Raw genomic sequence first — 20817 nt, forward strand, 5'->3', positions numbered from 1 at the left:
TTACCTTGGAATCAAATTTTACTCCCATGACAGCTTTCTTGATAACTTCTTCACTTCTTTTTCATTCACATGCATATTTCCAGTACAACCAAGTACATTTATAAACCAATCCAATGCATGTCTATTCAGAAGTAAGCCTTATTGAGTTCAATGGGACTTACTCCCAGGTAAGTGTGTACAGGATTGTAATCTAAGTAGGTTAGGTTTATATACAGTTACCAGATTCATTATATTGCTCTGTTGTCTGAAGTTTTCTATTAATTTTACTTTTTAAATATTTATGATGGGCATTTAATGTATTAGTTTACTTCATATTTATTCTGCAATTTGTATCCTACCTATTTTTTTTAATTATCAGTGACATATTGTAACTCCCCCCAATAAAATCATAGCAAATCACAAATAATGCATTCACATTCTCTGAAATGTTCAAGAACAAAAACCAAAAATCTGAACAAACTACAATTTTTAAAATGATTTCTGATACTGTATCTTCCTGATCCAAGTAACAGTGCATTTCTATACATGTCTACTCAAAAGTAAGCCCGATTGACTTCTATCGCATTTACTCTCAGGTAAGTGGGTATAAGATTGGCACCCAAACAATAGATTTACTTGCATTGCTTGGAACTATCCACTAACAAGGAATGATAATTACAGGAGAGATCAGTGTTTTTCCATGACCTGAAGAGTAAGTTTCCATGAAGTGTGGAATATTGTACTGGGTCTGAGCTAGAAAGGACAATTATCTGGCTCAGTATAATGCAGTCACATATCATCTAACCTATCAGAATCTATAAAAAAGAAGTATGAAACTATCTTGGTTGGAACACTCTGTTTTATGAAACTGCAGCAGAATTCCCCAACCTGGTGCCCTCTAGATCGTTTTGACTTTAACTCCCATCAGCCCCAGCAAGTATGGCCAATGGTCAGGAATGCTGGAACTTGTGATCCAAAACTTCTGGAAGGCACCACATTGGGGAGGGCTGAACTACAGATTCACATGATTCTAAATATGTCTACTCAGTAGAACTCTTAAGAGTTCAGTGGGACTTCACACTCAGGAAAGTGTGTATAGGATTGCAGCCTTAATTTTCTGAAATCAACACCCAAATATCACCGATTGATTTCTTTGGCAATCACCCAGCATGAAATTTGTGGTTCATAATTGAGACCAGATTTTTCAAAGAAACTTTATTAAAAGTTCCTGTAGAAAAATAGGCGAATACGCAGGAAAGCCTCTTTTAAGGGAGGAAAACTGAGAGGGCTGATTCGCCACTAAAAACTGTGGCAGCAGAGAATTAAAGCTGCGATCCTATACACCCCGCGCCTGGAGATAAGATCAATTGAACTCGATGAGATTCACATCTGCGTAGATGTGTGCAGGGTTGCGCTATGCGTCCAGACAATGGCTCTTTAAGAAGAGGACAGTCGGAACACTGGAAGCTGGCAGTTCCAGGCTGTTTTATGTGACTTGTAGAATTTTCACGTGGGAGCCAGTAAGACGCAAGTTTCATTCCGGTTGCGCCCTTTTCAGCAGCACCGCCTTTCAAATGAACGAAGTCAGTCGGGCCCTTTCGTCGCTGCTTTCCCTAGCGGAACATCTGTGAGGAGGTTACTTTGTCCTTCTGGAAAGCGGGCGATGTATTTGGATTAGGAAGCGAAGTGTGAAAAGTGCGAGCAGAAGTAGACGGGAGGCCGCTGGCTCGAGGATATTCCCGGAGCTGGCAAGAGAGAGATGTCCGTGGGCCTTGGGAGGTGGCCGAGTTCGGTAACGGGAGAGCCGGCGGGGGAGGAGCGCGTGTGCCGCGATGTGGCGGCGGGCAGAGGCGGGAGCGCGCCTCAAGCGAGGGCGCGCACGGTGGGGATGATGCTTTCGGCACGTACGAAGGCTCGGATTCAGGCCCTCGGGTTCTCCTAGCATTGCTGGGAAGACCTCTAGACCCTGGGCAGCACGGGTGTCGCCCTCTATGAGGCGCATGGCTCCTGATAAACCGAAATAGGCCTTGTCCGTTCTATCGTTTCCGTACACCGGAATCCTACACGTCGTAGCTGGAAAAAATTCCCATCCACTTTTTAAACCGAGATCGGGAACCGATGCAATTCAGATTGCATCATTCATTCATTCATTCATTCGTGCGCGCGCGGGCGGGCGCGCACACACACACTTTCCTGAGCGGGCGACTCGGATATATTACTAAGTACAATAATTACGGCCAACCGAGCACTCTGCTGGACGGCGCTGGCTGGGAAGCGCTTGCTCGACCCTCCGCAGTGCGCCGCGCCGAGGTCGAGGGGCACTTCGCCCGTCCGCCCCCCGCGTGCGCAGACCGGCGGCCCACGTTTTGCAAAGCCGCCCAAAGTCCCCTTCCCCGCGGGGAGGGGAGCCTTGGAAAGGGCAAATCCAAGAGACCCGGGCGGGGCCCCGGAATGCGCGGGACGGGGACGCGGCGCCGGGGCGGGGCGGGGGGCACAATGCTGAAGCGGCGGCAGCTGGGCAGGAGCCCGCGGCGCCTGGCCACGGCCCGGCCCGGCCCGCGCTGCCCGCCCCCCGGGGGCTCGCGGGCACACCCCCGGGAGCCCCGCCGCCATTGGGCGGCGTGCGAGAAAGGAGCGGGCCGGCGGGGCGGGGCGGGGCGGGGCGGGGCGGCTGTGCTGCGGGCGCCGCGGGGCCGGCTGCTCATAAGCTGCGGCCGCCGCCTCGCGCTCGCTGCGGCCAGCGCAAAGCCCGCGAGCGACCCCGCCAGCGGCGCCCGCCTCGCCGCCCCCCCCGGGGATCGCCCTCACCGCCATGTCCCTCCGCAGCAGCTTCGCCCGGCTGCTGAGGCAGCAAGCGGGACCCCCGCTGCGGGCCCAGAAGAGACCGGCGCACTCGGTGGCCCTCATCGGAGCCCCGTTCTCCCGGGGGCAGGTGAGCGGGGGTGGCGTGGCGGGGGGGGACGCGCGGGGCTGCAGGCCTGGGCCTTCCCCTCCCCCCTGCACAGCCCTCCTGCGGCTGCGTGCGTGCGCGCGCGCGCGGGCGGACTGGGGGAGGCTGCCCCCCGGGGCGTAGAAGGGGGCAGGGGGCCCTGCGTCGCCCTTCCAAACGGAGATGCGCGGGGGGCCTGCGCGCACCCGGGCCCCAGCCTGCCTTCGGGCGAGAGATGCTTCGCCTTGCGGCTGTGGCGGCTCCGCAGCTCGTCGCCCTCCGCGGCCCGCATCTGCTGCTCTCTAGATGAGCCGGACGAGAAACCCCGCGTGCGCACAGGGGAGCCGTAGTCCGGCCCGCCCGAGGGGCACCAGGCCTTCGGCGGAGGGGAGGATTTCCGCGGCGCGGGGCGGCGGGCCGGCCGAGGCGCGAGAAGATGCGCGGAAGCAGCGGCCGGGCGGGGCCGGAGGCGACCTGGCCGGCGGGCAGCAGGCGACCGCGGCGGCCTCCCGCCGAGAGTGGAAATTTCCCGCGGCGGCCTCCGGCGATGTCAGCCCGCCCCGCGATGGGGCCCCGCCGCCGCCGCGCGAGTGGTCTCCCATCGCCGCTCCTCTTTTGTCTTCCAGAAGAAGAGAGGGGTGGACCATGGCCCTGCCGCCGTCCGGAACGCGGGGCTGGTGGGGAAGCTCTCCCGCATGGGTAAGCAAGCCCGGGCGGCCGCTTTCTGTCCTCCCGGGGTCGGTGTCGCTCCTCTCCGCGCCCTGCCCGCGTGTGACTCGTGCTGCGCGATAGGAGCCGGCTGTGGCGGGTGGGGCGGGGGCAGTTCTGGAAATCGGGCCTGGCTTCTGTCGGGAAGGGAGCCGGGCGGGCGGAGAACACCTGCTTTGGGAGCCTGCTGGGCCCGTGAAAGAGACAGGCTGTGCCCTCTTGGCGGCTGTCAGCACGGAGACAAAGGGGCCCCGGAGGCCCGCCTCTTCTTTTTTCTCCTCCGGAGTTTTCTTCTCTGGCTGTATAGCAGAGAATGAAGGACGCGCGTGGCCAGAGGCAAAGTCCTTCCCACTGACAGATCATTTCACTTCAAAGAAGAACTTAAAAAAAAAAATTTTCGAAAGCAGAAGCTGCAGTAAGGCAGGGTGGGTCCAAGACATTTTGCTGCTTAGAGAGAGCATCAAATACGGCCCCCTTTCTGCCTCCCCCTGACCAAGGCGCAGGGTTGCAGCAGGAAGAATAAGAGTGCAATCCTATGCAAGTTTAGACAGAAAAAAGTCCTAAACTCCCAGCATGCCCCAGCTGGTTGGGGCATGCTGGGAGCTGTAGGACTTTTTTCTGTCTAAACATACATAGGATTGCACCCTAAAGGGCCTTGTGACCACTTAAAGACTAACAAGAGTATCATGGTATAAGCATTCATGAACTACACTCCATTTCATCACATGCATAGTACACAAGGCTGGCCTATTTTGGGACCTGAGGCAGAAGATCCCACAAGCACTTCTCTCTGGGAGTAAAAATACAATATCATAACAACAAAACAATTTGCTGCTGTTTCTTGACACCCAGAATCAGCTATGTGAGGTGGCTGCCTCACTCTGCCTAATGGCGGGGCCGGCCCTGGGGTAGGGAATCAGGATTTAATCTTGCTTTCTATTGCAAAAGCATCAAGGAGTTGTTCCCCCATAATAACTTCAAAACTTGCTCAATAGAAAAAGATTCTAGCCCAACTTGACCAGATCTACTTTAAAGTGAAATCCTTCAAACTTCGCTAGGTGCTTTTTCAGTGCTTACTCTAATGCAGGAATGCAGTGGGAGCCGCATTCCAGTGGTGGGTGGGGCTGGGACTCAAAGGGATGGGATTAAAATATTAAAAGCACCATATATTCTATCTTAAAGCTCTTACTGCGAGTAACTATGCCCTAGGAGAAATATTTTAACCTTTTCGAATGGGGAAAAATGCAAAAGTTCGAAGATGATTGGCTACCAGGAGAAAGGGGTGTGGCAAGGAAAAGGCCGTGTGGCCATCTGGGGCCCTGAGGTTCCCCATCCCTGCTCTAATGTATTTGTTTATTTTGTATATAGGTTGAGGCCTATAACACAAAGTTTTCAGGGCAGCTCACTGAATAAAACAAATCAACAACAGTCAGTTAAATAATATAATAAAATGACGTGCCGCATTAAAATTAAACTCCCAAGTTAAGATTAAAAAAACAGGATAAAGAATGAAGAGTGGAAAATGTACAAAGATTTTAAAAGTGACAGCAAGATTTAGCAGGCTTGGGAAAATAAAAAGGTCTTAGCCTGGTGCTGGAAGAGCATTCAAGTGTGGGCCTCCCTGGAGAGGGTATTCCATTGCTAGGGTGCTACTACCTAAAAAAGCCATTTCAGTCATAGCCACCTGCTGCATTTTCCCTGGCAGGTGCACCCAGAGAAAGGCCTCGGACAATGATCGCAAGGTCCAGGGAGGTGCATGTGGTCCTTCAGGTACTGGGGTCCCAAGCCATAAAGGTCAAAATGAGTCCTTTGAATTGGGCTTACAAATGTGCTGGGAGCCAGAGGAAGATGACGCAGTCCAGGCAAAATACATTTGCATGTCTAGTGCCAGTTAGCAACCTCACGTCCATATTCTGGAGTAACTGTAGTTTCCAGACCATTCTCAAAGGCAGCCTCATATACAACACATCACAGAGATCAGAACAGGAGGTTACGGGGGCATGGATCACTGAGGCATGGCTACCTCTGTCCAGGTAGGGCCATGGCTGGTGGACCAGCCTAAGCTAGTAAAAGGTTCTTTAAAGGCCATGTGTCTCTAGTGACAGGGATGAATCAATACACCCCTCCCTCCAACTATGAACCTTCAGGGGGCCCTTTAGGGGGAGTGCGGCCCTCTCCAGAAGAGGTTGAAGACCACTCACTGGAGAGATGAATCTCCCACTAGTAGAACCTCCATCTTACCTGGATTATGTCTAGGTTTATAGGGCTGTTATCCAGTGCTTTACAGTGCCCAGGCACTGGTTCTGAACATCTACTGCTTCACCTCGATTGGATGAAAAGGAGAGGCAGAACTGGGTTTGCCAGCCTCCCCAACCCTGGTGCACGCCAGATGTGTTGGATTGCAACTACCACAATTGCCAGCCATCACGGCCACTGGAATTATGGGAGTTGCAGTCCAACACATCGGGGGGCGCTGGGCTGGGACATCTGGGGTGTGCATATTGGTAACATCTCGGTCCACTTCTCTGGATGACCACCCCCAGTGGTCTTGTGTTAAACAGCAGGGGGGGTGACCTAGAACACTGCAGGACCCCAAAGTATAAATGCCAGAGTCAAGCTGAAATCCTCCAGCACCACCTTCTGGAAATGGCCATCCAGGTACAACCAGAACCATTAAGGGACGGTGCTGCTAGTTGCCAACTTGGACAGCCTCTCCAGAAGGATACGATGGTTGATGGTATTGAAGGCACAACCTATGCAAGTTTAGGCAGAAAAATGTCCTACAACTTGCAGGATTCCCCAGCCAACCATGCTGGGAGTTAGAGGACTTCTTTCTGCATGGCTGGCTGGGGAATGCTGGAAGTTGTAAGGCTTTTTTCTGTCCAAACATGCATAGGATTGCACTCTGAGAAGTTCAGGAGAATCAAAAGGTCACACTCCCACCCCACCTCTATTTCTCCCATCAAAAGTCATCCCACAACACAACCAAGACAGTTTCTATCCCCAAACAAGGCCTAAAACTCTGTGCAGTAGCCTAGTCCCACGGTACTGAGTGGGTCTTACTTCCATGTAAGTGTGTACTTCACGAGGGCTTAAAGCACATGCACACCATGTCCCCAGGTGCACTGGCTCCACCCTCTCAGTTCAGACCTTGCTGTGTTGAATTGGCAAGGTCTGAAAGGGAGTTCTACTCTTGTTTGCTTGAATGCAAGTAGAATTCACTGCGCAATGTGTGGAGTGTGGTGGCGGGGCTTATGCTCTGGGAGATGTAGGGGGTGGGGTCAGCATGCAGGGCCCCATCCCTCTGCCCTCTTTAAGCCCTCACATTCAGATGAGTGCCCGAACATGGCTAGAGTATCTAGATGTTTGTTGACCTGTTCTGAATCTGAACAAGGAAGGTGACTTTAGTCTGCACTTTGAAGGCACTGTATCCATGCTCTACCCATATTTTTCAAATATTTCTACTTTCAAATTGAAAGAGACTGAATCTGTTGTGGGGGCCTGCCCTCTTGGTAGGAAGGAAGAAGTCTGACCTTAGTCATTTGGGATTTTTGATAAATGGGTGGAAGAGCATATGCTAATAGACCCATAAGAATGACAGCCTAGCATGCATTTTTATATGGTACGGTCATGACGGAAGCATCACATTTGATGTAAGCTGTGGATTTATTTTGATGACTTGGTAAGGTTATCACATGCTTAGATTTGTCTGTATAAGTATTTTTACTTGCTATTCAATGCTTCGTTGCTGAAGTCCCATTTATTTTAACAGAAGAATCAAGCATGTACCTGAGTCTCCTGCTGGTAGCGTCTGATTAGCACAAACTTGTGTAATTGGCAGCATAGTTGTCATTTTAGCTAAGCTCTCTTGAACTAGTCTAGTTCCTTGTCAATGACTCAACGTTTGACACTACCTTACAAATACTCTACTTGTGATTCATGTTAGCTTTGTCATACTATGTCTGGGATAAAGAAAGATGATTGAAAGATGATTGATCCCAGAGTTTCCTGAAAGCTTTGAGAAAAAAGCCCTACAGTTCCCAGCATTCCTCGGCTAGCCATGCTGGCTGGGGAATGCTGGTAGTTGTAGGATGTTTTTCTGTCTAAACATCCATAGGATTGCGCCCTAACGGTGAAGGGAGGTAGTCACTGATAAATGAAGTTCCCATATGATTTCTTGCTGAAGTATTTGGTTTTTGGTGATTAACCTTAAGCCTATTAGGCTGCAATTCTACAGACACTTACCTGGGAGTAAGTCCCACTGAACTCAGTGAGGCTTGCTTCTGAATAGGCATGCATAGTATTGAACTGAAAATTCCAATCTCTTAATGGCAGGACAGGTCCCGCCTCATAATACCACGCCGTGAATAGGTTGTTAACAAGTCTAAATCAAGGGCCTATTTAGTGGCTTTGGATCATGTGATGCTGCAGCATTACTAAAGCTAAGTGGGCATGGATCTGAATCAATAACCTGGATGGGGCACCATTGGAAACCCCATGTAAATAAATAAATGTAAGAGTATGATATAATCATAGTAAATCAATCAATTCAAAAAAATCAGGACAAGGTTTCAGCCATTGTATTAGTGTGCAAAATAAACCGGGGCAGAACATCCAGAGGTGACATGGAACACAGGTTTAACTTTTTGAGATTTTTAAAACACTGCTCTTTGTCATGTGTATTTTTCCACTCCTTTCGTGAGAGACAGACTGACCTGGTTTGCATGTGACACAACAATCCATGGGTAGTTGCTCACTTGCTCCCTCATGGTTCCAACAACTAACTGTGGGTTAAAATGCTGGGTTGTTTCTCCCTCAACAACCCAGAGTTCTGGATTTACATGTCACAGAGCACAACCTAGGAACCACCCAGGGTGGTTTACAAAAATGGGAAAGAAGCGGTGAACAGTCTGGAGGCAGTACTCTTGCTTGCTCCTGCGTGGTCCTGGCTACCCGTGGATTAAACATCCTATGGATTGTCATTATGTATGAACCAGGTCAGTATCGGTTCTCTGTCTCTCATGAACTGAAAACGAAAAAAGGAAAGATTACCTGTTTCTTTTGAAAGGAGTGGAAAAATACCTGTGATAAAGAGCAGTGGATCAAAATGTGTTTGGTAAAAAAGTTGTTTTAATTTTTTTTAATCCTCTGCACCTTTTGGATGTTTTGCCCTTTCTTTGGCTGTGGATTGGTGCCATTCTCTTCTTTCTGGTATATAAATATAGACTAGATTGAACAGCAACACCACGGACTGGACTCCTGAGTATCAACTGAAAACCCATACTCAGAAGTGGATTAGAGAAGTGCAACTTTAAAGGGAGTGTGTCAGTGACTATGAAGTGTAGCAAACACGACATCATCAAATGACGAAAGTACTCTCTGTTATAGCTTCGGGTGGTTTTCGCAACCCAGAAGAGGGCTTTAAAGCAAGGATTTCCTGTCGGCCTCTTACCAGGAAAAAGAGGATGATTCTGCCGCATGAGTCATAATCTTTTCGGATTAGTTAAATTGGTGCAAACACTATAGCTATAAGTTCCGAGGGACAGCCATGTTAGTCTGTTGCAGAAAACAGCAAAGAGGTCTGAAGGCATTTTAAAGATTAAGAGATCGTCTTGTGGGAAATTTTTCATGGGCCAGAGCTCACTTCATCAAACATATAAAGTGCTGAGCACAGTGAATAGAGGTAGGTGTGTGTGTGTAGACCAGCCTTCCCCGGTCTGGTGTGCCCTCAGTGATGTCCGAAACACCTGGAAGGCACCAGGATGGGGAAGGCTGATGCATACATAGAGAAGGGAGAGGCAATGTTAATACAAAGTTAGGCCCAAAGGCCAGACAAGAGATTGTTATGCAGATCACAAATGAAAATGGAGTCCTCAAAAGAGCAGAAGATCCAATCAGAATAGGTGTGACTCACTCCCAACATTTAATGAATGGGCAGGGCAAGGCAAGACAAGACGAACAGTGTACTGAAGCACCTGACAAAGGAACAATTATTTTCTGGAATGAGCTTGCCGCTCCCAGGTCCTACTGAGTACAAGTCTCATTGCGTCAAACTTGTGAATGAAAATTCAGCAGCTTCACTTTCAAGTCATACAGAATGTCTAGAGCAAGTGAAATGCTCCACCCTCCTTTCTCCGTGTCAACAATTTTAATGTATACTTTTTGGCATTTTTGCCTTTTCCTAGTTCTCAGATGACTTTACAACCTTGTTTACGTAGGTACAAAGGAGATACATTAGGGATGTCAGAGAATTCCGTGACGGATCTCGGTGAGGCCGAATGCCCCCTGAAATCCATCGTGGAACGGCCTGCCACCCCCACCCCCCGCGGATCCCCCCCCCGGGATGAGACTTACCTGGGGCGGATGTTTCGGATGGCAGCGGCTTTGGTGGCGGCTGGTCTTCCGACCGGCCGCCATTGCTGCCATTTGCAGTCTGTGTTTTTGTTTTGTTTCCCCCCCCCCCCCCGACGTGATAGGCTACGTAAAGACTTACGTAGCCTATCACGTCTGGGTTAAAAAAAAAGCGTACGCAAATGGCGGCGGCTACAGCCGCCATTTGTGTTCCTTATTTTTTGCCATCTTAGTCTACGTAAATATTTACGTAGACTAAGACAAAGACAAGAAAGGAGAACGCAAATAGCGCCCAGTACACTATTTGCATTCCCCTTTCTATTTGCGTTCCTCTTTCTTTCATTGTTCTTCTTTTCATATTTTCTTCTAAATATTTACGTAGACTAAGACGGCGAAAAATAAGGAACGCAAATGGCGGTGGCCATAGCCACTGCCATTTGCGTACGCTTTTTTTTTTTTACCCAGAGCCCTCCGCAGCCGGAAATCCGGCTGCGGACAGCCCTGGCCTGGGCCTGGCCGGCTGCTCCGCAGAGCCGCCGCAGAGCACAGCCGGCCGTCGAGGATTCTGGGGGGGAGAACCGGATCGCCTCCCCCCCGTCGAGGATTCTGGGGGGGAGGGACGTAACGCCTCCCCCCACCCATGAACAGAATCCGCGAAAAGTGACTTTCGTACACCCCTAGATACCATGCCCATTTTACTTTAACCACACTTACTGATTTAGAAGCACACCAAGTTACGAAATCAAATTGTTTCCATTGTGGCTTCCATCAACTTAAGATCACCACATGTTGTGTGGTACTGATTAAATCACAGAATTATGCAAATACCAGTTCTTCTCTTTTTGTGCAATTGGTCATTAACTCATCTGTATAAAGAATGAGGTGCTGGCTCATCCGTAGAGACCTCTGATTTCATATGGTAGTGACAGATAAAACGTCGTCAGTAGGAACACGGAGGAATTTTCCTGGCTTTCAGCTTAGTGGGTCTTGGAAAAATCTGTAAACAGGAAAGGGGAGACTTGCAAAGAGCCTGAAGTAAAGGGATAAAGAAAAAGGGGACATGGCTGGCTATAAATGGCTTTATATGCTGTCTACTTTTCCTGGCTTCTTGCCAGAAACTCCTATCCAGGCCAAGCCGTTAGAAGGGACAGCTCTGATGTCAGACAGTTCTCTGTTACAAGGCTGCACATGATGACAGAACAGGCTGCCATTGCATCAGGCTTGATGCAACAGTGCAGGTTAAAGGATTGCTGACTGACTGATTTTGGAGAGATACTCGTTTTAAATGACCTGCACTTTATCTGGATAATCCCTTTGAGGTTAGGAGAACAACATGGAACCAAAGATATATATTAGGTTTGCGGGGGAAAGCCATTACTTATTAAGTTTAATCTTTAACTATGTGTAGTGTCTCTATGTTGTTGCACTTGCATAAGAATTAAACTAGTTGTACAACTGACTATAATGTATTGATTGCCCCATCCCCTTAGGGGTGGGTGGAACAGTTAACTGAAATTGATTTTGGAGCTCATTGAGTAGTCCAAGAATATTGGATGCAGTAGCTGTACTGCAGATTAACAGGAGTGGATCTAGTCAGCTGGGACTAGTCAGCATGTAAGAACATGCACTACACAGTGGGTTGGATCCAATACTGTAATTCCATTGATGGAAGCAGTTCTGTCAGTGAAACAGGGATGGGGATGAGCCCTCCTCCCTCCTACATGCCCTCAAAATCAGCTCCAAAGGGCTAGGAAACCCACTGGAGTAGATTTTCAGGCTGAAGGAGGGAGAAAGTCCCATTGTGTTAGTGAAGTTCTGCTAGCACAACACTGGATCTAATTCAGTATAAAAAACCTTTAAAAATTGTTCCTGTTTTCTATTATCAAGAAATCAGCTATAATGGGTTATCTGGATTTATGTTAATTTAGGGTTCAATCTTATTGAGATAGATGTCAGCCTCTGAACTTGGAGGCTGACGCCTATCCAATGCAGAGTGGATGGAGCATGGAGGGAATCCTCCCCTCTGTGCTCAAGCTGCCCTGCGTTTGTGGCTAGAAGCATGTTCTCGCATGTCTAGCGATGGCTTTGGGAAGGAGGAGGGAAGGGGCCCAGAGACCTGATAGGAAGCTTTCTAAAGGGTCTTCCACCGTCTCCTCTTGGGACTGCCCCTTTTTGCCCTCTACGCACTCTGTTTATGAATACGGAAAGAACCGTGCCAGCTATGAGGTGAGGGGGCAGCGAGTGTGGTTTCTGGAAACCAAGGTTGGATGACCTTGGTTTCCAGAAACTGAAACATCCTATGGCCATCTAGATAGCGTCTAGTAACAATAGGACTGCTCTCCCCAAGGGAATTTTATGACTATAAATGATAACTTTAAGATGACTTTCCTTTGCTCCTTGATCATAGTGAAGTTTTCCTATGAATACGTTCCTATGAGATCAGGTCTTTTAAGTTGTGTGTGTGTGTGGTGGGGGGCAATCAAAGGAGATGTACTAGTGATATTCTTTTCTTGCTGGTTCTGGAAACAATTGCGTCTTAAAATGTGCAGGTACCCACCAAATGGCAGCAGTTTGTAAACAACTGTTCATGTCTTATTGATACTAGGTGTATAACTAGCAAAGGCGTATGGTCTGAGTTATGATGACTCTTAGGAAATTATGAAAGGGGGGAGTGGAATTGCAAGTTTCTGACTGCTGGGAGTCCAGCTACATTAACACAAGGCATGTGTTAATGTGAAGCAGCCATATGTGGGTAACATGAGCAGATGCAGGGAGGTTAAGAGGCTCATGTACCAACATTTCTAGATGGGGGGCAATTTCATAAAGTTTTTAAAATTAAGTACTACTCACTGCTGCTGCTTTCTTAAACCTTTTCCTTCATTAGTATGTACCACAAATTCTCCTCGGCTGCAGACTTATTATGCAACCTTAATAAATGATAATTTATTAAGGTCCCAGGGCATAGTCTGGAGGTACATGAGGCAGCCACCTTGCTGAAGCTAAGCAGGTTTGGGTCTGGGTCAGTGTTTCGAGGGGAGGCTACAAGGGAACCACATGTAGCCACCTTGAGTTCCATGATGGAAGAAAGGTGGGGTATAAATGTAATAAATAAATAGTAATAGAATTGAGGCCTAATACTAGGCTATTCAATTGCTCTGTTACCATTTTGCAAAGAAAATTTAAAGGGCCTGCTATTGAGCCCTCAATTTTTGCAAATCAAACAGAAATAAACTAACTGAAGCAAAAGTATTTCTTTTTGGTAGCACAAAAATATTTATGACTTGATTAAATCAACATTTAAAATGGCAACTTAAAGCCTAACTTTACTACTTATTCTGTATTTCAAAGAACAATTTAAATCTGTATCCCATGACTTAGTTACTTCCTCTTAGGGTTGCCAGGTGTCCTCTCTTACAGAGGATAGTTTCTCTGTTGAAAGGGCTGCCAGAGGCCCATCCTCTATTTGAAAGGCTGTCTTTCAATTCCAGTTTAAAGATTAAAAAGCTCAAGAACCGTTTCCCATCAACAGTTATCAACTGGACGGCAGACTGAACAGACAGGCACCCAGGTCACATGGTCTGCAGTCTTTTGCGCTATACTGAAATGTGCTGTAGTTCTATTAAAATTAAAATCATTATTTCTAAATTTGTAGCTATACATATAAGTGAGCATATGCACATTTTATGCAAATCTGCCTCCTCTTTTAGCCCCTCCCCCCCTTTTTGGTGATGTATTTCCTCTTTGGGGCCAATTTATAAGTGGCCACCCTATTCCACTCAGAAGATTGTGCTTCCAAGCAAAATACACCTTTGAGGTTGGCTAGGATTTCACAAGCCACCATGTTGTCACTCTAAAGAGAGCCTGTAACTGTGGTCTATTTGAGATTCTGACGTTTCTGTTGAAAATAGATTCTCTTCTTTGACAGTACACTCCTATACATGTTCCACCTACTTCTGAGTTCAAGGGGACCTACTATCACATAAGTGTTGGCAATAGTATTTTTAAATAAAGGAAAGTGCTGAGCAGAAACACCAATGAGGAAAAGTGACTGCTATTTATGTATTTATATCCTTTTTATCCTCCTTAAGCAACCCAAGGCAGCGTACATAATCCTCTCCATTTTATCCTCACAACAACCCTGTGAGGTAGGCTGGGCTGTGAGTCTGTGACTGGCCCAAATTCACCCAGTGAGCTTCCATGACCGAGTGGGGACTAGAACCCGGATCCCCCGACTCTCAGTCCAACACTCTTGCCCCTACACCACATTGGCTCTCTAGCCACTGTTGTAACTTCCTGAATGTTGTTCCCTTTTTAAAGTTTCAAAATATAGTGTTTCAAAATACACATGCATTCCACTCTCAAAATTTACAAGACTAAATTGTAGTTCATTTTAAGGGCAGAAAATACTTAGAATTCTTAAAATTTAACTATAGTCTTTAACATTTGAAATTTCAGGTGGCAGCAGTTATGACTGAGAGTACATTTCATGACTCCACTTGATGATGAGGCAACAGCCATTTCATTCAGACTTTATTCTGAGCTACCATCTAAATACTGTTCGCTGTCTGATCCTGTAGTTGCACAATAGAGCAATCAGTCTGCCAATGTTGGGTACCAGGAACACATTACATCAGCACTGTATGCTCTGCTCCTATTTTTTTTGTTTTTTTTGCAGAGTATGTGTTTGGTTAAAGTGAAAATCCAGAAATAAGCTAACAAGTTCATTTATCTTTTATAAATACGAAGGTGTGGTCCTGACGTAGGTCCTGTAGGATCCTTGCATAACCAGTGACATGGCTGTAAAACAGCTGCTTACACATCTACATTAACTGAATGAATACTATAACCACTAGTGTTACTTACAACCAAAGTGGGCTCGTGCAGTTATATATAACCCAACTTTCTTCTTCCATTTTGCTTGTCCCCAGGTTGCCAGGTGTATGATCTTGGAGATTTAAGTTTCACCCAAGTGCCCAATGATGAGCTTTACAACAACCTAGTCAAATACCCGCGCTCTGTAGGCTTAGCTAGCCAAGTTCTGGCTGACACCGTGAATGGAGCTGTTGCTGCTGGGCATAGCTGCATAACCATCGGAGGTGATCACAGGTAAGCTGGGAACCATCAGTGAGGAATGAAATAAGTTTTAAAATTGCTTTGCCTAAAGAGCAGTAAAGTGCATTCTTCCTTAACTGGACTCATTAGTCCCAATTTTTGTTGGCTGATTAAGTCATTAGCAAGCATGAATAAGTTTGCTATCATTGTCCCCTATATTAAACAGTGGTAAGTTTTGCCTGGTATGGAATAACAGCCAGTCAATAAATTTGCACAGTAAAAGCCTATTTAATTACGAATTGATAGAATTCCACAAGTGATGGAACTGGATACTTGTGAAAAACGTGTGGGAGACTAAATGCTGATCCATGCATTTAAAGTTGCATTGTAGACACATCCCTTGACTGTACCACTTCTGGCTACAGATGGGCTGGTATTTTTGAATGCTTCCCCATTGCAGTGTGCATGTAGGGTTATATATGTAGAAAAGTAGCACATCAGAGAGAGTCAGGCTAAAACCTTTTGTCCTGATGTGCTTATTCTCTACATACAAGGCGTTTATACGGAACAGTGTTAAAATGTGTCTCCTTCCACTTACAGTTTGATATGATACAGTGAAAGGAGAACTCTGATCTTGCTGTGCTTACAACTTAGTTTTTAAATAAAGGCTTATGCAGCGTCTGATGCTAATGCAGAATACAGTGCCTTCGCTCTTTTCCTGGCAAGGTGGTATTATGATGTTGCATGAGAAACAAGGCAGAACAGTGGCAACAAAGCATAATCCATACACGCCACTAAGAGCTGAGCCCAGGGTGTTCTAGGCTCTACAGACAACAAAGCAACCAAACAACTAACACTCTGATGCTTGAACATCAAAAGGGGGATTCTCCTTTCTTGGTTCAGTCACGTTCTGCGAATTGTTTTGTCAATAGGCAGTGTTTCTTTTTGGATATTCAGAAGCAGTGAACACACCAGTAGGTGAAGGAAAGAAATGTATTTAGCTAAACTAATAAAGCAAGAAATTACAAGGCAGGATCAATATGCGTATGCTCTTCCAGCTACTGGGAGTCCCTTCCAGCAGCGAGCATATGCCCAGAATCAGCCTGGCTTGTGCACAGCACTTTTGCGATTAGTCTGTGTTGAGACTCTTCCTCTCAAACCTCTGTACAGGATACACTTAGTGGGCTGTTTATTCTCCCCCCCGCCGCCTCCCAAACCTATCTCAAAGGGAAAATGGTCATTGATGGGACCTGGCTGCTGTCCCCCTGCCTTCCCCAAGTCTTCACGCTGGGAGAAAGAACCCACCTCAACCATTGGCAGGCAGCCCAGGCAGATGATGATAAACAATGACAGACCTTGGGTCTTCTTCGCTACAGATAAGCCCTAAGTCTTTCCCAGGCAAACATCTAAAGCTAGCAGCTGAGGGAATGCCTGCAATTGAGGCAGCATAATACAGAAGGCCTATTAGACCTGAAGAAATCCAGGCACAGACATAAGCTAGGTTTGAGGCATGGAAGAGAACGACTGTGATGTGCCACTAGCCCCTCAATATATAATAGTCTTCTGCATTTTCATTACAAGTTGCCAGTTTGTTAGTTGCTTGGTGATAGTTCTGTGATCTCGTCCCCTTTGCTATATCAGCTTCTAGCAACAAGTAACACAAAATGAAAAGGGCATGGGTGCAATCTTTGAACTACTGAGCACTGCAAGACAGCTGATAATGCTAAAATGATACTTTTGAAATAAAATAGGTCAAGTCCAAATAAGTGAAAAGACTCATAGGTTCAGTAGTGATAGATCCAAAGGTATCCCACTTCACACCTACAAAAGACAACCCCATGCCTGGATTTACTCTCTTTTGTATGCATGTGTGTGTTTCAAACTTACACTACTGGGCAGTGGCTTGAGCAGGTGGTACTGGCCTAACTCAAGCTATTTGGGGAGGATACCGATTGAAAAATCATTGGTTTGGGAAGTGAGACTGCCTTGGTTGCTGTGGTGGATGAACGACCTGGAGAAGAGGAATGTGTGTCTATTTATTCTCATGGACCTCTCAGTGGCTTTTGATACTAACCATAGTATCATTCTGGGCCACCTGGCAAGCCTGGGAGATGCTATTTTATAGTGGCTTCAGTTCTGCTTCAAGGGCAGATCTCAAGTGGCACTGGGGGACTAATGTTTGACCCCTTGGCTTACATGGGCAGCAGGGTTTCATCCCCCCATTCCTGCCAAATGTTTTAACATTTACGTGGAACTGCTAGAAGTAATCTAGGGGTTTGGGTTTCAGTGTTATCAATAGGCTGACGCCCTCCAACTCTCTCCTTTCCATTTGATTTTGTGGAGCCAGTCAAAGACCGTATTTGAGAGCAGTGATGGACAATATGTGGGGTAATAGAATAGCCTAGTAAGTAGCCCATCATCCACTCCCACATCAGCTGGTTATTTCAGCTGAGCTGACTCCTCGTTTTGGTCAACTCACCACAGGACTACTGAGAAACTATTTTGCCCTGAGTGGAGGGGACAGAATACATTGAAAAGTTGATTGAAAACAGCAGAACAGTTACACTCAAGACAGAGATGGAAACAGTAGTATAAATAAACTGAGGCAAAAATCTGACAAGAGAGAAGTGCTGTTGACCAGGGGAGCCAATCCAAGGGCTCTCCTGTTCTACACAAGGTTGTTCTGCCTTTGAAAGATCTAGTTTACAGCTTAGAAATGCTCCTGGATGTGCTCCTGGATAGTCAAGCGGAAGCTGTGCCATGGTTTTGACTTGTGCACCAGCTCTGTCCATTCCTGAAAAAGGCAGATACGGCTCGTTATGCACACCTTGATGAACTCCAGGGTAGTTTACTGCAGCACTCTAAGGGTCTACCTCTGAAACGTGTTTTAGACTTCAGCTGATGCAAAATGCTGCAGTGAGGGTTCATCCTTAAGAACATAAGGAGAGCCATGCTGGATCAGACCATGGGGTCATTTAGACTAGCATGCTGTTCAAATAGTGGGAATCACTACATCTCGTGGTAGCAAATTCCATAGTTTGCCTATGCGCTATGTGAAGTACTTCCTTTTATCTGTCTGGAATCTCCCACCGATCAGCTTCACTTGATGACCCCAGGTTGTAGTATTATGAGAGAGGGAGAAAAATGTCTCCCGATCCTCTTTCTCCGTAGACATCTGGTTGGCCACTGTGAGAAACAAGATACTGGACTAACTCAGAGGCCTATAAGGACCTTGCATTAATTTCTCCATAGTCCCTCAAAGCCGATAAAAAATCCCAGGCAGGATTGTACAAATACTACTTGTCTGTCCGTGTCTAGAGTGGTGATGGTTCCAGTATGCTATCAGGAACCAGATGAATACAGTTATCATACATGTGGACTCCAAGATAATAAGTGGCTATCTTCTTTGCGCAGTCACCTACATTTGCCAGATACCCTTATAATTACTTGTCCTAAGGTAAGATAAAAATTTGAAATCTGTTGTCTTTTTTCAGTTTAGCACTTGGTTCCATCAGCGGTCACACAAGGCAGTACCCACACCTATGTGTGATCTGGGTTGATGCTCATGCCGACATTAATACTCCACTCACAACCGAATCAGGAAATCTCCATGGACAGCCAGTCTCATTTCTTTTAAGAGAACTTCAAGATAAGGTAAGCAGGGATTGGGCTGTCCAGCTCTGAAGTACATTTCTAATTAAATCTGTCTGTTCTCTTCTGCTTGTTGCCTAATCTGATAAAGCACAGGTGATACCTATGAATAGCCTTCTCCCATATAATACTTAGACAGCCCTCTCTAGTGTTGACAAGGCTTGGCTCCCATGGCTTCCTGGAACCACAACAGGGCTTGTGAAATGCAATTTACACTCACGGGAGCAAAATTCAACACTCCTGTGCCAAAAACTAATACCAGAAGGAGATTTTACCATTGTTGCTTGAGGCAGGCATGAGGATGCTAGATCTTAAGTTACCCTGCAATCTTGAGAGCAATTAAAAAAAATTGAAACATCACAGCTTCCCCCAAAGGGGGCAAGTAGTTCCATTTATTATAGATGACTGAACAAAGAACATAACTGGGAGCACAAGATCCTGCCCTGCATGACATGGCTTTAACCTGAAATCTTAGATGAAAAGTGTGAATTACTTCCTTGCATGGCCCCGCACCTCTGGAATCAACTATGTCAGGGAGTTGTTAGGCCCCTTCTGTGCAGGTCTTCAGGAAAGTGCTGAAGACCCACCTGTTCTCACGGGCCTTCCCTTAAGTCTGGGCCATTGGTTTTTACTGGTAAGTTTTTTCCATTGATTTTAATTGGCAATCATTTTTTATGGATTTTGTTGAAACATTTAAAATTGATTTTTTAAGAAGTTTATTTACATTGCGTGGTTTTTATCTTGCACGCTGCCTTGAGAGGGTTCCACCCTTAAAGGCGGCTTAGAAATAATTTTAGATAAAGACATAGGTAGACATTCAACCTCCATTTACAAAATAGTTATCTTAGAGAGCTATCCTATAATCCCTGGGCAAGTATTTTTACCAGGCAAGTAGGTGTTTTCCAGAAGAGAGGTCTGAAGCACAGCCAAAACACAGGAGAGCAGTCATGTAGAAACACAATCCAAAGAAACACACAATCCAAAAAAGCAGAGTCAGGCAGGAGTTCAGTAGCACACAGGTTCAGACACATGGCAAGGTCAAAGAAAACAGGATACCAGAGACTAGGAGCTCAGGTAATACGTTGTTTCCAGCAGCTCTCAAGTTACAGCGGAGAGTGATCTATCTAGAGCTTTTAGAGCCCCAATCCAGGGCTTAGCTGCATCACATTAAGAGACTTGTGTCAGATGTGTTCCTCATGAGGAGAGGCATTCATGAGCCCTCCACAGTAAGTGAGCCCTCCTTTGCCTGGCCACTGTCCTATCATGAATCTTAAGATGCCGGTGCTCTCGGGGGTTTGGTGGTGGCCCAGCATCCCTCTCTTCCTCAGAAGCTGAAATTTCCACCCTTCGAGGGAGAAGATCGAAAGCCCTCTCTCCCGAGGGCCCAGGACCCTCCTGATCAGCCCCAGAATTCCCTGAAGTGACTGGCTCCCTGGGGACAGCTGACTCAGGAGGCTCCAGACCATCCTCTAAAGAGGATTCCTCCAAGGGGCGCATGACATTCAGCCCAGCTGAATATTGCTTTCTATATAACTAGTATATTTTTGGTCCTTTTGTTACAACTGAGACAGTTTTATCAGCCTTGGGGACTTGTCAGGAACAGGACCTTCAGAAATGTTTCTGACAAACTACTGCAGCTTTGCAAATTTTTGAGCAAATGTGATCCTGGCATAACCTACTGGGCAGTGTATTCTGGCTGAGGACATCTAATGATTTCAAGATGGAAGTTAAAACTAAACATTCCTCAAAAGCAAAGAATATAGCTGGTTGCTGCAGCTCCCAGCATTTTAAAATTTAGTTGATATGGAGGCTGGGTACCACATTAGATATATTGTGGCACCCAACCTCATTCAGGTAGACACGAGACAAAAATGGCAGAGAGAGAGAGAGTGTGTGTGTATGTATATATATATATATGAGAGAGAGAGAGAATACTGAATGCAGTCAAGTATGGTGTTCATTAGCCGCGGTGGCTTAGCGGTTAAGACGCTGAACTGCAGACCGGAAGGTCGGCAGGACAGCAGTTCGAGACCCGAGTGCTGCGTGACAGAGTGAGCCCCCGTCCTCAGTCCCAGCTTCTGCCAACCTAGCAGTTTGAAAGCAAGAAATTGCAAGTAGATAAATAGGTACCGCTTCAGCGGGAAAGG

General features: G+C 46.6%; 1 protein-coding gene across 2 annotated transcripts in view; it reads left to right on the plus strand.

Annotated features, from left to right (window-relative positions):
* Window positions 1-307: 307 nt before the first annotated feature.
* ARG2 (arginase 2) overlaps window positions 308-20817 on the plus strand; it is a 28722-nt gene continuing 8212 nt past the window's right edge. The window contains exons 1-4 of one of the 2 annotated variants that reach the window (XM_084848504.1): window positions 2634-2911; window positions 3535-3607; window positions 14896-15073; window positions 18514-18673. In XM_084848504.1, coding sequence (XP_084704630.1) covers window positions 2792-2911; window positions 3535-3607; window positions 14896-15073; window positions 18514-18673 — 531 coding nt within the window. In that variant the 5' untranslated portion in view covers window positions 2634-2791. Of the gene's footprint in view, window positions 2912-3534; window positions 3608-14895; window positions 15074-18513; window positions 18674-20817 lie in introns of both variants that reach the window. The other variant, XM_084848494.1, reaches the window with a different exon arrangement.

Source organism: Heloderma suspectum, chromosome 1, assembly GCF_057233095.1.
Source record: "Heloderma suspectum isolate Gila_16-S chromosome 1, 16-S_ref, whole genome shotgun sequence".
Taxonomy (NCBI): domain Eukaryota; kingdom Metazoa; phylum Chordata; class Lepidosauria; order Squamata; family Helodermatidae; genus Heloderma; species Heloderma suspectum.